Consider the following 18,792-nt stretch of genomic DNA (forward strand, 5'->3'; position numbering starts at 1 on the left):
CTGAGCATTTCACAGAATGTGTCTCATGATTCATCAGCTGCACTCTGACTAATTGGCAGAGGGCTCTGGCAGAACCAGAAAACTGTTTATGCATCATTCAAAAGACTTTATTACTCATGCAAAAAGTACTTTTTTTTTCTACTTGAGTGGCTGCATATTTACTTAGCCAGGGATTAAAAGTGTTATGCAACAGTCAGAATCAAACTTGGGAGCGAGTGGTAGGTAATAAACCTGTTAGTAGTTTTTTTTTCAGAGCACCACTCGCTTTCTGCTGCGCCTCCCCGGGGCGTGTGTTCTTCCAGCACAAACCTGGCAGCGATCGATACGCTGAGCATGCACTGGAACGCACACGACACCGTTTCTAATTTTCCATTTCATTATCTCTACAGCTTGCAAGGTGCCTCTTTGGAAAAAACAAACAGCGGCAAATTGAATCTTTAATTTAAAATTAGGCTTGAATTCTAGAGAGTAGTCCTAGTGCCTTCAAGGTCCCAGGGTCTTCAGTAAGGTTGCTTTGAGTAACACTTTCAAAGGAGGCGTCTTGTATTGTCACCTCCAGATGTTTTTAGATGTGTTATAAACTCCTTAAAAAATATTACAATCCAGTACACCTGTGACACTCAGAAAACAAATAAGAAAAATATCTTGGGTGCTTTTTTCCTCTTCGTGTGTGTGGGTGTGTGTGTCTGTTTGTTTTAAACTTTCTGCATTTGGCATCCTTGTTGGAAGCACCAGGAGAGGATTAAAGCTCAGGAGAGTAAGCAGTGAAACAACCCTGAGTCTGTACTTGTAATTACCACACACAAGCAGGGGTATTTCCAGATTAAAATAAAGTCAAATGAAAGCAGCATACGGCAAACACATACTGCAATTGGATTTTCAATTCACTACAGATAGCCTCTTGAAAAATGAAAGGCCTATTTTTAGGTGGTGATTGATTAGCGTTGCCATAGCAATAAGAAACTCTTACAAGAACAGGGTGCAACCTAAGTGTGCCAAAACACTTGCCAAAGCCTTAAAGAGACAGTCAAACACATATGGTGTTTTGCAAGCAGTTCAGGCAGAAGACTGTAAAAATAACCCTCGCATAGTAACTACATCCGAGGTGGCTGAAGGAATTCCTGTGGTTGCCAGCGAATACACTGGACAACAGGGAACTCAGAAAGGTTTCTTTGTCCTCTCTAACCTGCTTCGTGTGAGAGCTATTTCACTATTTCACCATTTTTGCTGGTTTCATTTTCCATTCGGTTTCTGTTCCTAGAACTGAGCTGCAAGGTACCTCAGCGCTGCATTTCACTTCTCCTGCTCCTGGTGAATATTAACCCACAATCCTTGGAAGATATTTTTATACTGTAAAAATTAATGCTTTTTTTTTTTTTTTAAAGCTGCAGAAGTATATCCCTCTAAATCTTAACATAAAAGCCTGGGGAAGCAGACATCGCAATGTTAAGGGTTCTCTCTGATCTCCCACCACTTTTCAGGCTGTTTTTTTATGGTCACATTTACATTAGGCTGGACCACACAACAGCGCCTTACGGTGCTATCTCCTTGGAGCAGTCTGATGCACACGGTAAGTGAAGAGCTAAAGAACACAGTGACTGCTACAATGAGGTGGGACTGGCCAAGCAGAAGTAATTAGTATTTTTTAAATACGAGATCTTTTAGATACCACATCCTTTGAATTCAAAAATTTTGTGTGCTGTTTTGGAAGTCAGTTGGTAACAGCATTTCTTCATTGAAGATCAAAAACTAGGAAAGCCGAACAGAGTCCCTGCTGCTTAACAGCTGGAGGGGAAGCGGGGACTGACGGGGAGTGGAGGGTGCCCCGCAGGAATGCCCAGCGCTGCAAGGGCCAAGGCAGGAAAGCAGGCAGTCATGCACACAACAACCTCAAAGGAACAGGAGGCCTTCATAAATGAGAAGGATGGACGGAAGGGGAGCAATGGTGTCACATGGAGGTTGCCGGTGCCTCTAGCATCTCCTCCATACATGGCCACAGTAACCTGTTTCCTGAGAACGAATGGAAGTGAGAAACAGTGTGTGCAAGTGAAAACGGCAGTCCCCTGAACCAGAGAGGGGTTTGGATTGCTTTATAATAAGCCAGTGGTGGAAAAAAGGAATTGTTCCAGGCAGTTTGATTTATTCTGTGAAGAAATGGATGATTTAATGGGCTTAAACTATTAAATAAGAATACAAGATTGTTGCTTTCTAAAAATATATTATTTAATTATTGTAATACTGCAGAGTTCCTTCCCTTTGCTAGAATCTCTCAAGCAACCAAATCTGTGTTTTACTAGAATAATGTCACCGGTTAGCCTGTAGTCTCAGTTTTCGAGGGGATGGTGGGTTAGGTAAGGGAGAAAGGAGAAGGAATCGTGGTAATAGCTTTGCATTAGGCTCCAATCCTGTAATCCAGACCCTGCTGCATTTTTGATGCACATCCTTCATACACTCAGCTGGAGAAAAGTTTGTGCACTGGAGACAAGCCTGATGTGCTGCATCCAGATTTCAAGCAGTGGTAATCAGATAAAGAGAACACAGGAAAAAAAAAAAAAACCACCAACAACCAACCAACCCTTCAAATTCTTTGCAGTGTTTATCTGAGGCATTTTTTTTTCTTTCCCCCAAGTCATTTGATTATAAAAATAACAATTACAAAAACATTCCTTCCAGATAATTTACTTCATGGATAAACTGGCAGCTAAGTGAAGCACATAACATGCCTGTTCTCAAAAGTAATCAGAAAACAGCAGGTCAATAATGGAGCATTTAGCAACTATCACTCTGGGGCCGTGACACATAGCAGTCAAAATGATTATATTTCCCTCAGTTATTTGCTGTAGGAGAATTAATGTCACTTTGATATATCATCAAAGGAATCATTGTCTCCTGTTTTCTGTTCCATAACTGTTTTTCATAAATATTTTCAATTTATGTCCTATTCGTAACTCAATTTGAACCATAGGCAGGTTGAAAGAACTCTCTTCCTGCAGAGAGTAAAACATGCCATCTTTAGTCTCCATCTTGTTTTGTATATTCACAATTCTGAAACTAATAGTTGTCATGGATTATGCATAACCTTAATAGGATAAAATTATCCAGCTGTTTTTAAATTTCAGCCCAGAATTGAAATATTGCTAACAACACTGGAACTGTTTAGATCAGGCAGCAAAACTATTTGAAGTTATCCAAAGCAAACACTCAAACTGCATCGTCTTAAATTCTGTTGGTATTTTCCCTTTCTCTGTTCTCCTTCCTCTCTTTGTTCAGAATCTCAACTGTCACTTGAAGAGGTCAAATGGATACGTGCTGCTTATTGTCTAACAACAGACAATTGTTATTAACAATAATAATTATTAACAATATAAATTAACAGTAACAATAGATGCAGGTACTGAAACTTAGTTCTATGCAATCCCTTTTCATTTAGTTTGCAACAGAGACAGGTTTGCTTTCTAGTTAATTATTTCTAATCTAGCTGGACAACCTCAGAAAGAAATGAGTCTCCTGAGAATTCAGTCATTCTTGTCCACACATCTAAAAATAGCATAAATATTTTGCACATTTGTAAAAGATACATATTTGCAAATGCAATAATTGGCACGTAAGGGTTTGTTGAGAGCAGCAAGGCATCTTTTCTCCATCCTCCAAGTGGAAAAGCTTCCAGTCGGAAACTAGCAAAGGAATTCTTTCTAAAAGCCAGCAGCTAGGAGCACCCAATCCCCCAAAGCATGTATAGCTTGACAGTAGGCACCCACCAGGGCCCAAATTTCCTGATTGCTCATTGGGCAGAGCCTTAGAGGTTACTTCTGTAGCTCTTCCTTTCAGCTGTATCTCAAATACAGCGTCACAAATTTATGAACTTAGCATCAACCTAATTACAACATTAAATTAACTTGTAAGTAAAAATTAAACATTTGTTTTAGCAAGCTTTCTAATCAGGTTTCTAATTACAAGATCAAAACCAAAGTGACTCCCCTTCTAAGTTTAAGAGTCAGATTCATAATTAGACTTTCTCATTTAAAGTCCCAGCCACTAAAACAAGACTTTGAACATTAAAGCAGTATTTTATTCTCTAAATGGTACCCCCACCTCTGGATGACTTCTTTTGGCTTCAGCTTTGAAAGGAATTGTTCTCCTACTTCCTCCTCCTTTTCAACATCAGCAGGAAGCCAGCAACGATTAGCTCAAGGTTTGATGCAGCATTTTGTGGGACATTACCCGTGTCTCACCTTCCTGATAGGAAGTCTTTTGTATTGCAGTTTTAATGAGATCGTCCTCCGCAAACAGCACAGTATTCATTTTTAAATGCTCTCCTTGCATTAGAATATTTCACATACTACACACCAGAAAGCATCACTTGTACAATCATTCTGTTAAGTTCATTATCTTAAGTGTGTCATTTGCTTTACACATTATTAACACAGCTGTAGACCAAGCAGTCATATCCTGCTGTTTGCTGTCAAATTTAGGGGCTTGATGTGTAACGGATACCATTCTTTAAAGCAGATGTAATAGCTGGACCCAGATTTTAGACAACAAACATCACAACACTCTAATTTCCATTTGTTTTCATGCATCCAATCACTCCTGGCTTTTCACACTACCATTCCAGAGAAAAGTATTCCAGAAATTATTCTCAATGCCTTCTGAACTTTTTTTCTTATAACGTCATGCAATTTCAGGCCCTTGACGAGGCCAAATTTATGAAATCTGTACTATTTCACAGGCAAAACAGATTTGTGAAACTAGCCTATATTGAGCCACCGAAGTCTAGTGCATGTGTTTGCATCCAATTTCTCAACAGCCTTCATATTTTACAACTGAAAGCCCTTAAGCCTTTCAGCAAGCTTCAGTCTGTCATTCACATCCTCTTCTAAATCACTAATGCACGTTGAAATAACACTACTGAGCCTTTAAGATCCTTGCTCTTTATTTAGAGTGGAACTTCAGACATCAGGAAAGGTATGATTTTTCCTTTCCAGCAGTATCGAGTACTTGACTTGATAAGATTGTTTTATTTATCCAATTGTTGGCCGACCTTCAGAATCAGTTTTCCTTGAAATGAGGCTCAACTTAATTCTTTGGATGTCCCGCAGACCCTCTAGAGAGGATTTACTATTTTAGGAAAAGGGTTTCCGAACTATCTTGCATATTCTGGGGAATATCTCAGCTGGCTTACGCTTTCTTTCAGAATTCTCTAATAAATATAGATCAAAATTTAGATAAATATTCCAGACAAGCATTGGAATTATTCCCAATGGTATATTTAACATGTTTGTTCTAGATTCAGCGGTTTGAGGCAAAGACACTATCTCTATTTTCCCTTGAATACTATTTCATAGTCTACCAGCTCCATTAAAATATACTTTAAGGAAACTGCATTTCGGTCAGAAATCTAATCTCATCCCAGTATTTCCAGTTCTGTTTCGTAGTACCCCAACTCCCATAGGCAGTTACAATGTCACTAAGAGACTGTTTTGCCTACATTCTGCATTTGTAGACCAATTTTTCTTTACAAGTCTACTTAATCCTGCTCTTGAACATCTCTTTAGGTGCATCCCTTCTACACACTTTTACTGAAATGTGTTCCAGACGTTGTTTCATCGGTTTAGGTAAAGATCACCTCCCGATTCAAATTCTTTGAGAATCACTCTTTGGTTTCGATAATGTATTGCATTTCAACTTCAGACAGAAATTTTTAACTGCTACCACTCCCACTTGTCTCTTTAAGTTAAAGAAAAAAATTCGCATTCAAAAATTGTCTCTATCACCTAAAGAAAAAAAAAAGTACAACAGAGTAACAGTCATCAATGTGACATAGTACAACATCTTCCAGTCTAAAATTAAACTTGCTACCATAGGTTTAAACTCGTAATTACTATAAGCTCGGATAGGCCTTACTGAAGACATCTGACAAAAATAGTTGAGAATCTGTCCCCTAACTACTACGGTCTGTGATTGCATGTGTTTTTTTTTTTCTGATTATCAAATTAATTTTACACATGAAACAAGGCAGAATATGTAATAAGTATCTGCAGTACATATTGAAAGCCAAAGTTCAGTACTTTGGGTTTTCAAACTTGTCATCACATTTTTAACTCTAAGCCTTCAGCTTTTGGATCTGAACCTTCAAATCCCTTTGTTTTGTCTCTTTCGCATTTATCACACAAAATCTTTCTCCTGTCCTTATTCTTTACTGGTTTTAAAAAACTGCACAAACATTTTGAACACTGCAGAGCTAACAAAAACAATGGATTACGTTTTATCTGTAACCAGAAACTCAATCTAAATCAAGGCAGAAGTCCTTTCGCCTGGAATTTCCTTACCATCTCCGCCTCATCTTCTAAAGGCTGCTGAAAATTTACTGTATATTATTGAGGCCAGTACATTTAAAACAATTTTTCTCATGATTTATGTGCTATATTTTGCCTTAGCTCTGCTACAGGGAATAGCTGATTTTTCTGGGCACCAGGCCCAGATTATGTTTAATTTTGTCTACGGATCATACAGTTTCCCAGATACTATACCAGAGATGAACATTTTATAAGTTAATAAAACAATAAATAAAATAAAGCATGTTCTCATGTCTCCAAGTAGTAACTGGAACCTTAAAAGCCTTGCTCTGTTTTATAGAAGCTTTTCTATATTACGGTTAGTGACTAAAAATATATCAAATTATTCTCAAATGATAAAAAGTGAGGTAAATAATTTATAGGAAACAGTTCAGATTTAACCTTTGATTTCTTAAACAAATAGCTAAAATAAGTTCCACTATCAAAGGCATTATGTATTAGTTGTATTACTGAGGATTTAGTTTGGCTTCCAGTACTATAGTTCTTATAATCATATTGTATTTTTAGAATAAAAAGAAAAACTTACTGTGTATTCTGATTTCCAATTGTTTCCAATTGTCCATTTGTAAAAAAAAAGAATGGTGAGGGAAAAGAAAAAAAAAAGAAATGTCAGTAAAACAACGACGCAAGATTCTTACAGTAAACATACATTAATCAACAGAAGAACTTCTGTCAGATAATCTGCTGAATTTTATTTGACTAATGTCTATGGAACAATAGAGGGTACAAGGCCACACAGAATCTAAGTATCTGATGTTTTCTTTGCAAGAAAGAAATCACACAGATAGAAGATTCCAGTTTTTAACTAGCCATAGTCTATAATCTTTGTATCCGTCACTCAATATGTAACTTAGAGCTTCTGAAGGTAAGCTGAACTACCCAAAAAGTACATGTTACTAATCATGTTATTCCTTACCTGTGATTGTATAAGGATAATAATTCCATGCCTTCTCTGTAACATAAAATATTTTGGGAACAACTGCTCTAGCCCAGCTGGGTAGTTTGCTGAAAATAAAAAGAAAATAAGATTAGAATATGTTGTAACGTACAAGTACTGTAGAAAAGAAGACACTTCCAAACATGCTTATAATCTGTTTCACAGGGCACAGTAATACCTAGACTTCACATTTTCATCAGATATTCATTCTTTCTTGGATTTCTCCACGAGCCTACATGACACTACGACAGTTTGCTCCCCTCTCAGAACAAGCAATATGGTGCCAGCATAATGACCCCTGATCAGATCTAACTTGAGGTACCAATGCAGGTTTCAAGAATTTTCCTGCAGCCTTTGGTCACAGAGGACTCAGCAGGTTAGACCTTGCGAGGTGTGTCCGTGTCACAGTACCCTTAGCCACAGGGAGGCACTCTTTAATAAGAGTGACCAATGGAGCCGGTCCATTTCCATCTTGACTCCATTATTTGTTCTTACAGACTGTTTCTTCTTCCTCCACAGTCTTTGCTGGCACACAAACCCTTATGTTCAACTCACCTCGTGTACACTTTTTCCCCACGCTGCCAACACCAACTCTCAACTATGAAGCTTTTATGTTAAAATTAACAAATCACTCAGAACACCTCTGTGACGCTGGCAGGTGGTATCAGTCCCGTTTTGCTGATGGGGAACGCAAACCACAAGAGTGAAGAGAATTAATGGAACTGATGTCATAACTCAGAGCTCAATCTGTCAAGAGATCTTATCAATGCAGTGGTACGACAGCAGCAGGATAAGAAATGAAAGACATGGAGATGGATGCAGCACATAGAAAGATCATTAAAGGGTAATTAAATAATACTCTGGAAATTCAGGAGCATTTTATTTACCACGCATCTTGGGTGTCTCATTTCCAGAACTCTGGTCACTTAGGGTACCCAGTAACTGATGAACAAACATGCACTTTAAGGAGAAGGCAAGTTCAAGCAAATACACCATCGAAACCTTTCCTAATGACAATCACTTAACCTGTCAGTAACAAAGATCCAGCACTAGCCACTCAAAGAAAGGCAGACCACTGGAGACCGCAAATCTCATTTTACTTCAGGGACTCAATTAAAATTGTGTTAGTCTGGCGACGTGTCGAGAGATCACCCAGGCTAACACTGAACCTTTACTGAACTAAAGCAGACGCTTTCAAACCTCAGTTTTCCATCTGTAAATGTTTCAAACAGTTATGCTCAGATGACCGTGTGTGCTGAAAGTAAAATAACTTTCCATGTTAGCAAACTTCTGGGGAAAATACAGAGTTCGGATCATTAAGGTTTATTTAACCATGATCTAGCTACGCATAAATATTGTATTTGTCCAGAGGCGATATGCAGACGTTAGCACATTATCTAAAGATTCAAAGTCAAGTGCATTGACTTTTGCTCTTTGATGACATTGCTCAAAACCACATTTTCTTTCTTCTCTACAGTCTTTTCAGCAGCATTTTAAATACTGCATAATAGGCTTCATTGTACCAGGTCTTTTGGTTATTTTGTCAGTCTTTTGTCAGTATTTTTTTATGACCATCACTCTGCTAACTCCCTTACCCCTGCTAAACTTCACTCTAATTCCTAAATAATATATTCAGACTTTCAACTTTCTGGAAACAATGCTCCAGCAGGAATGCAGAGGCAGTAAACAATTCTGAATAGAACTAAGGCAGACACTGACACTAGACAATTTTATTAGTAAGGTCTTTGTTAATATACAGCCACTCATTTTGTACTTTTAAATTTTTTACTTTATTTTGGTGGCACAGGTATCCGTAGATCACATTCTCATTGTTTATTTCTTCCTTCCCCAGATGAAGTGCAGTCTTTCAGCACATAGAAAGTCCTTCTTAAAGGCATTCCAGACAAACACATTGTAAGAATTAAAATATTAGCAGGCACGAAAAGATAAATGAAAATAATGCATAAATCTTTCCAAGAAACCATCACTGAAATATAAAAGTACAGATTTCCTCATTGGAAATCAAAAAAACACTAGGAGCATTATGGCTACAGAAGCTTTTGGCTGTGAAATTGTGGTGCTTTTAACTCTGAAACTGCAGCTTGCTGCTTGTCTTGAACAATAGTTGAGGCATAAATACCACAAATATTGCTAAACCTATGTAGGCACTGAAGATAGTATCTCATTTATTGTTCATGAGCATGTTGCAAAGCACAGAGGACAACAACTATGATCGTGTGAAGCTGCCCAAACCCCTGTGTTGCTGGTCTCTTCGGAGGGATACTCCTTCACAACTTAGGGCAGACTGGTGTGAGAAGGTGTCCTGTGCTGAATGGCTGTAAAAATAAATCAGACCACCTGAAAAATACGGAGGCAAAACTTTAAAGACTAATTGCTTGCAAATCATTTAAGATGTGCAGCAGTATAAGAATGGGATATTTGGGCCAAGATCAGCCGTGCAAGCAGAAAAGGATGCCCGTTCCTGCCAATTCAAAGCCGAAACCACCAAGCCAATATGCAGTTTGTGCATCTTTTCATCCCTGAATTTAACCACGACAAGAAAAGTAATTTAATTTACACTAATGACTGGAAAAGAAAAGTCGGGAATAAAGGAAATCAAAGATTATTAACACCGGAAGGAAAGACAGAGGGAAAATTGTACGTTCTGATACCTAATATCTGTGCTACTTTTCTCAGTGGGGCTGGGGTAGATTTGGCAAAGCGTTGCAGAACTGCCGGTTCTCCAGTTCTGCATTCCCTGAGTCCTCCTTGCCTTATTGACCTTGATAGTGTTCTGGGGTTCTTTCATGAAAGCATCATGCAGTGTTCAATATCTCTTGTGGGAAAGGCTGTTATCCAGTCCGATGAAGTAGCAGGAAAACTACAACAACTCATATTTTCCATTGGACTTGTTTCCCAGAAAGCACTTTTGGTTGGACTTCTGTAGCACAAGGGCAACTGTAGCAGGAAGGGCAGGTAACACCTTATCTTTGAATGCATTGTGTTAGCCTTGTAAAAACAAAGATTTTTTATTATTTTTTTTTAGCTAGGGATCCCCAAAACGGCTATTTAAATAGCGTAGTTCCATGCTGTAACCATGATGGATACTGCTTCAAGAAGCAGCAGTGTGGCTATTTGTAGCTGTACATGTAGCTCTCATCTACAGAGGCATTACAGCAATGGTAATACAGTGAAATAAGTGCTTGACAGAAGCTCCTATACAGTGGTACAGGAAGCGGTTTAACTCAAATACCATAAACTCACGCTTAACAAAGGCTCTTGTAAGGTAGTCCCTTATGAAGGGACTGAGTTTGGAGTCAAGCAATGAGGTGTTACAAGGTCTTATCTGTAAATCATCACCAACTGGATCAATCCTAGTCCCTCCAAAATCAAGGGCCATTCTACCAGTCTGAAAACAATTAAAGCATCCCTCTAAACACAGAGGAAACCCACTGGATTTCCTCATTAAAAAAAAATAAAACCGAAACCACAACCGTTGTAAATTCAGACTTAAGTTTCTGCTAAACCACAGGGTCATAGAAGCATATAGAGGTTTCTATTTTACTAATACAGACCTGAAATAAATGGAAAAATCAAGACTTTCCAAAACAAGTTTTAATTTTAAACTTTTGCAGTTATCTGATGGGGGGGGGGGGAGGGGAGTGAGCTTTATGCAGCTTGTTTATATGTAGTTGCATAGAAGTTATTAGAAGTTATTACTTTTGATTGTTCATTTAATAACACATTTTTAAAATCATAAATAGACTATGCTTAGATCTCGTACGAGTGTGCAGTAAGGAGAAAACACAGACTGTCCTTGAAAGATATGCATAATGACGACACATAATTGCGTTTGCTATCTTGGGACACAGAGAGTCTCAAAGAGAGTGCGCGAGGGACAGAGTTGCCTATCTCTACATTCAGCTACTGAACAGGACTGGTGCAGGAGGAAGAGGTGCCTAACTGTCATTAAACCTGACTTCAAACATCCATAGTAGCTTTAGGTGAATTTCCCAAGTTTCTGAAGGCACATGAATCGTCTTTGTCTATGTTCAGACCCATCTTTGGGTCTGAGATCCTTTGGTCCATTGCCTGCCCTACCAGAAGCAGTACGCTTCCCAGGTACGTCTTATTCTGACTTACCCTAAAGTGATGATTCTGAGCATGATCTTCAGTGCCTAATGCCTTACTTCTTCATAATAGGAAGGAAAGAAATATCCAGAAACATAAACAAAATTTCTGGGAGCTCTACGACAAGAACAAATTTATTGATTTTTACTGTCTTATACATAGCCTGTGAGAAAAAAAGAATTACAATCACAGTAATATTGAATGCTGGCAAAATATATTATCAGACTGTATGTGTGTAAGAGCGCAATGTTACTGGTGATTCAATTTAGCCTGAGTTAAGGTTAGATATGTCAGGATTGCAATGGAGGAGTAACTTGCAATGTAGAAGCAAGAGCTATAGTGTTCCTGTGCCCACAATGAAAGGCTGCAGAGCATAAAAAGCGTAATAAAAATGAGGCAGGCCAAGGGGAATAAAAGAACATCAGAAAAGCAGCAATATTCAATTAGATCAGCAGTAATAAAAGTGGCAACAGATTGAGCAATATATTTCACAGGATGCAGACATATATATTTAAATAAATATAAATATAAAAAAATCTCAGTCCTTTGAGTGTGGAGACATTGATCCTCAGCAGTATAATTTCACCATAGGAAGAGACACATATTTCACTTTAAGAAATGATGGAACTTCTGTGGAAACAAAAGCAATTTTTTTTTCCCCATCATGTCTTCAGGCCTGTCATTTTAGTACAGAAGTTCATGATTGTGCAAGACTAATGCTAATTCATAATGTCAAATCACTTTGCTGTGGCAAATCTTTTGTCACCAAAAATGGGGTTCTGGCTTTGCAAAAATATTATAAAGTGAGAAACTGACTATATCAAGACCCAAAAGGTTAATTGCTACCCTAAGACATTACGTTAATTATCAGCTAAAAAGAGCTGTTTAGAGTTTCCTTAATTTTAATGCACCTCTTCTATGTTCAACCTACATGCAGCAGATGATGAGCTAGGAATTCTGTAAAAAAAAACATTTTTTTTCCTTTTGAAAGAAAGTAAGTCTTCTTTAAAAAGAAAAATCCTAGTACTTTAGAGCGTTTCATGTTAATGCCTTCAAAGGCTCTCACGATGTGCCATAAAAATTAATGTATTACTTTTTGAATGCTTAAAACCATTCTGATTTTAGTGTCAAGATAAAAATAGAATCCCCATATGATTAAGGGATGCAAGCCTGACTAACCGTTTAAGTCTTAAATGGGATGTAGGTATGGCAATGATTCAGGTTAAGTGAAATTTAATGAAATCAACATTAGTAGTGTTTACTCTGGAAATTAGAGAGTATTATGCTCACTTAAAGTCAAGTAGCAAATATGTAATAAAGTAAGAGGGGAAGCCAGATCCATGGTCGCGTAAAACCCTTAAACCATTTTAGTTTTTTGTTTGTTTGGGGTTGGTAATTTTGGAAAACAGAATGACAGTTAAGCGGAAGAAAACTGAAGTTCTGATTTTCAGTATATACCAAACTTCAAGTTAGAATTCTTTCTCTTTGAAAAGGTACTCTAGAAGAAAGAACGTCTGATCTCAATTTCAAACCATGGGTCTGTCCTGAATCTGCTAGGAAGTGGCACTTGTTCATGAGAACCTGTTCTGCTTGAAACAGAAAGGCTACGGCCTGAAAGGGATATTCATCTCAAATTTTTATTACTGCCCATGCTAAGAGAAGCAGTTCTATGCACTTGCCTGTTGAGATAGACCCGTTTTTCTGTTAGCTGGCCATTGCCATGATTCGGATCTTCATAGGGCTCATTCTGCACCACTTCCACACCTTCGCCTCGGTCACTCTGCTCATGGCTGTGCTTGCTTATCATGTACAACTGTCCAATTCTGTACTGCAAAGCAAAATCAAGAACAATGTGTTAGTTTTATCTAATACATAAGTATTCATAAATCAATGTCATACAATGATATATCAGTATGTGCAAATAAAAGGTACTTCAAGGGATGAAAAGCAGTTTTTTGAGGCCTCATTCAGACTGATGAGCCAGGGTCCTCCCATTATCTAATCAAGTCCAGGGTACCACTTGTAGAAAAAATAAGAAAAGCCATGCGTATACAAATGTAAGGAATCAAGACAGAACTTTATTTTTAGACTATATTTTAAGTAGTTAAGAATAAATAAGCAATCTACTGCTTCCACAGGCTGACATTCAAGGGGGTTTTAACTGGCAGGTGAACTCTATGGGACCCAGACTTCTCCTGTCTACCAATATGATGCCAAACACTGAAGTCACACCAACAGATTCAGGATAACTTGCTGATACAGATACAGGGGTGTCAGCTCTTCAGAAAAACAAACAAACAAACAAACAAAAACCAACTTGTAGACTCTAAGTACTCAGAAAAAGAAGTTTTAGAAGAGTGATTTGGCAGTATTATTAACATAAGTTTGAGCACATAAATGATCTTTTTTATATAGATTTTCCAAGTTACTTCAGAAGCCAAAACCCAGGAGCTGCAATTACAAAGAAATAAAATGTTGCAATGTCAATTAACTTTTTTTTTTCCCCAGTATGTCTGCATCTACACTAGGGCTTTTGTCTCCAGAGCAATGTAACAAAAAATAATCTCTAAATCTTCATGAGCAAAGTTTTTAGAGTAAAATTGTACTTTCCCATACATTTTCTGTTTTCATATTTTACTCTTATTGAAGTTCCTTCCACATTCTTCAACATAACATGGTTCTTACAACAAACCGTCTTTGGACCTAACCAGTTTTCTCCATTTGGATCCATCTCTCTCACAAAGTAATTTATTTAGGCATATGCATGCCAATCACTTCAATTACATCAATCACTTTAAACACGAAGGATAGCCTGTGAATTTAGAGAATGGCTCAGCTACTACACAAAGTTGCCATGTACTAGCTCAGCATAGACAAACAAAAATGCAGTGACGGTCTGACCTCAGAAAATGATGAGATTCTTATGATTATCACGTATTATAAACAGCAATTCTACCATGTACTTTACGCTAAAACCCCAAGTGAAAAGAGATAAAAAAATAAGAGATGAACAAAACAGCCAAACCATGAGACCTTATTAACAGCTATCAACAAGGTGGCCTTGCTAAACAAATCAATAGGGAGTAGGGATGGGATTTCCTATATAGCACTCGATGGGCGGAGTGGCATAGAGTTCCTGCTCCTTCCTGGCCAGCCACACACTACAACAGTGAAGCAAATGATTTACATCAACCAAGTGCCTTTCAGCTGATAATTCTGAGGCACTAAAAATGCCTCAAGTTTATAGGAAGTTCTTTAAGGATAAAAGGGTGCCGTAGGGTAGGAGTGATACACCTTGGATCTCTAGGCTAATTCGGTAATTTCAGTGGATTTCTTTTTCATTACTTTTCCTCAAAAACCTCCTCTCACTGAAGAACACAACCCACTCTTAAAACTTGTTAGAACTAGTAAAGATGAAAAAACAGCAAAGAAGAAAAATAAAGATACCGTTGTCATAAAACTGGTGAGGGTCATACCAGTCAAGCCAATTACTTGTGAAATTGTGACCCTTGCAACGTTTGAAAATCAGTAAATCTCAGCATTACTGCTGGCTATGCAACAGAAATTTCAGTTATGCATATAATGTTTCTTCCTCTCCTTTCTCCTCATAATTGGAGAGAATTGATGACTTTTTGTTATTTGAATGATTGTTCTTTCTCTTTATATCCTACATAACTCTGGAAAACCTACTCTAGATAAATCACTGTATAGAAACATTCCTAAGACATCCACTAAAACAGCAGGCAGAATAATGCTATTTAAACAATTTGATCTCCTGCCTATAACTTCAGCTTCTTCATCTCTGGTATCTCTTTCAAACAAGATGTACCCATTCAATAGATGAGCCCTAAAATATTTTTTCTTGCTTATCTAGTTATCTTCCTCAGTCTCTACTGAATCCCTTGCTTCTCTATCTCATCATATTTTAAACATTTTGTTCTAAGCTTCAAGGCTCTGAAGAGCTGTCACCCTCAAACACACACTTGAACTAGTTTCATGAAAATCTGCCTTCTCCACTTAACTAATAATAAATGAACGCACTGGTACACAGCCAAGGCAAAGTTTGTAGACATAGCAAATACATTTTATTTGACCAGCTAGTACTGTTGGAAAAGGGTGAACTTTCAGGCACTTGAAGCTGTTCTTCAGTTCCAAAATCAAAGCAACATACTTCAAAGCTGAATAAAAGCTGAGGAAAAAATGCCCTGCTTTTAATTAGATATGTATCAATTGGACCACCTGAGAGTAAAGATACTGCCTGAGGAGTGATAAGGATGTCAGAAAAGAGGAGAGGTGATAAGGTGCTTATCTTCTAATGGAAAGAAAGAGATCAGTAATTTATAGCCTGTGGAACATGAAAAGGTTAGCTGAGGAAAGGGGGAGAGCAATTAAAATTTGCCATAAAGCCAACATCACTATTGAGATCTCTATTGAGATATTTTTTTCCCTTTCCACTTTTAGTCCCCATGGACATATGGACATCTCACAGGAAACTCTGGAAAGCACTTCACAATTGCATGCATCACTGCGTGCTTCAATTTTCTACTTCCATGCAGTCCTTTGCAATTTTACTCTCAGTTTTAATGGTCAAATACAGCTATCTCACATGGGGTTGTACTAAGGCATTTACTTGCTCCAGAGTCATGAATCAGATACCCACCTATAACAACATGTCTTGCTAGTAGAGAGATTGTTGTTCTTTCATGGGCCCATACTACGGTAAACTGCAAGCAAAATATCAAATCACAACGCCTGTAAATCACTCTGAGCATGTGGTTAAGAATGGCTAAGCTACATACCTGCTGCACTGTTCAGAAGATAATCAGCAGTATCACGTAGAAATTACCTTACAGATGCTGCACAGTCAGTGCTTATAGAAAAGTTCTACTTGATGAGACTCAGAATTGCATACGTTCCAGTTATCCCTCAGATCTCACAGAATGTATCAAAGGCAGCTCAGCTTGGCACTTGGGAGATGCTGAAGAGAACTGAAGGCACCGTAACTGGTGCTGGACAGCTCTTTGGCAGCAATCTTACAGCTACTCGCCTCTCCCCAGGGGATAACTTTGGATTTGACACCAGTCAAGTGAAAATATCTTCCTTTCAGTACTATTGAAATAACTGTGCAGTCCTGCCAGTAGCAAATAGCTGCATTCTGCGAAAGAAGCACACTTTCACATTCACTTTAAGCTAACTTAGCTCTTCTGTGTGCCATTTATTTTTTATCTGGTTTGTAACATTTTAATATAATTCTAGAGCAAGATCAAAAAAGATTAGACCTAGTACTAATTCTAGTATTTTACCAAGCCAAAGAGTATGCAAGTATAATTTCATATAAAATCTCCTGTTAAAAAGCGTATATTTATATTTACATGAATAAAAACCAAAGCAAAGACGTGTATTTTAGAACTTGCTAAAGTTTAAAGGCCTGAAAATGCCTTCACAGCTTTTTCTATGTTCCTATCAATATTGTGGAGAAATAAACACTTAAGAAACGTTTTATAGCAGTAATCAAGAGTCACCATCCCTGCAAGGATAAACTGATACGCCACTATTATTTATGTTGCTCCAGTCACTATGTGAATTTCGATGTGCCTAGCTGCGAAAGAGTCTTCCAGGACCACATACGGTGTCAGGGAAGTCAGTACAACTTCATGCGGTGGCACCTGATCTGTATTTGGCTTGGGAGAAAAGCTCTTCATCTGAGAGCTCTTCAGTTTAATAGAGGAAAATTTCTTCAGTGTCAGAGGTAGGGCTTCAACAAACAAATGCACTGAACGGGGAGTTGGAGTTTTCTAAGGATATTGCTATGTAGCATTTGTACTATACTCGGTGTTTAACTCCTAACGAGGTAGACGTTCGCTAACCAGTGACTTCTCTTTTTCTTCAGCTGGCAGATGGTGTTTGCCTACTGGGAGTTTAATCATACGAGAAACAAGGCTTATGTCAACAACAGCGTAATGATGGTCAATGGGATTTTGTTTAAACTTACAAGTGAGACCAGAATCACTTTTGTGGTGTGCATGAGAAAGAAGAAATAAGAGGTCCACTCTACACATCTTTCATTTGTAGAACTTCCATTGTTTTCAGCAGAAGATGAATGAGAAATCCCTGTACAAACATGGCCGTTTTTTCCTTTCTTTTTCCACACCACAGCCATTACTTTTGTTAGGCTGTCTTGTTAGCAGCCGAACAAGAAGAACAAATTAGGCTATAAATGAAACTTGCTCTCAGCGTTTATTATGATGTGTTTTAGCTCTATGACAGGTCTTGTGTGAAATCATGTAAATTCTTCAAAGCTCAAGCTAGTCTCCCTTAATGTATTTGGGAGAATACTTTCACCATTTCTAATTTAATGGGGCTCCTCCCCTGTAGGTTTGCCAAGGAAAACTGACTGACCATTACTCAGGTTTTGATCTAATGCTAGTCTTTCAACAGAGCCTTTGATACAGCCTTTCAAATGTCATGTGGAAGACAGAAAGTAACATTCTCTCAAAGGATAAATTACTACAAAGCTACCCATAATCTGATTTTTTATACCATTCCTTGAAGTTCTTAACTGAATGCTCACAGAAAACGTAGCAGATGTAACACTGGCTTCATCTTATCTGGCAATTATCATATTCAAAAGAATCGTTGAACTCTTTCATCTGCACTTTTCTATAACTAGACTAAAGCATCAGGGATGGTGCTGCCAATTCAATTTATGCGACTTATTGTTCCAAACCAGGAGGAAGATCCCTCCCTGTAGTTAAAAACCAGAGCCCAGGAGATACAGAGTGTCTTTTATACTTATTAAAGGTAATGATTGTTCAGAGCACTGTATTTTGACAATGGAAAGTATTTCTCAGTGATTCATGCTAAAACACACTAGTGGCTTCCTGGCCTGTCCTCTGAAAACTACAAAGGTAAAACAGAAAAAAGTGAGAACAGCAGTAATAGCTAAACTGAAAGAGACGTGTTTGTGCACACGTATGCTCCTTTCAGAGGCAGCTGTCAATGGCAGAATCATGCCTCCATTGATAGCAACAGGCGTTTTGTCATTCAACTTAATTCAGCAAAGATTTACATCTTGCAAGAAAATGTAACGAACCACTTTCATCCTCAGTTGTACCTATCTGGGTACACTGAATCTAAGGGCAGTGATGATGGTAAAAAAGTAGGAATTTGCTTAAGGAATTCTGATTTAGGGAATGCTGTCTCACTCACAGGAAACAATAGTTAAAACTGACTGATATGCCTGGGATTTCCTCTCATGTCACAGTCTCTGCAGGACTGTGTGCTCCTCAGTGAATGTATTGCAAGACTTCATTTAAGGATGATTTTTTTGCTAAAAAGAATAACAGAAATATTACTCAGTATAATCAT

The 18,792-nt window shown here is 37.9% G+C and overlaps 1 protein-coding gene across 4 annotated transcripts in view; it reads right to left on the reverse strand.

The window, feature by feature from the left end:
- The window catches only part of PITPNC1 (phosphatidylinositol transfer protein cytoplasmic 1), an 88,812-nt gene that overhangs the window by 35,210 nt on the left and 34,810 nt on the right, over positions 1-18,792 (reverse strand). For 2 of the 4 annotated variants that reach the window (XM_083805456.1, XM_083805455.1), the window contains exons 2-4: positions 13,104-13,252; positions 7,273-7,361; positions 6,883-6,890 (exon numbers count right to left, since the gene is read on the reverse strand). In XM_083805456.1, the coding sequence (XP_083661582.1) occupies positions 6,883-6,890; positions 7,273-7,361; positions 13,104-13,252 (246 nt within the window). The remainder of the gene's footprint in view (positions 1-6,882; positions 6,891-7,272; positions 7,362-13,103; positions 13,253-18,792) is intronic. The other 2 variants (XM_083805453.1, XM_083805454.1) reach the window with 2 other exon arrangements.

The sequence above is a fragment of the Anser anser genome (assembly GCF_964211835.1).
Source record: "Anser anser genome assembly, chromosome: 19".
NCBI lineage: Eukaryota > Metazoa > Chordata > Aves > Anseriformes > Anatidae > Anser > Anser anser.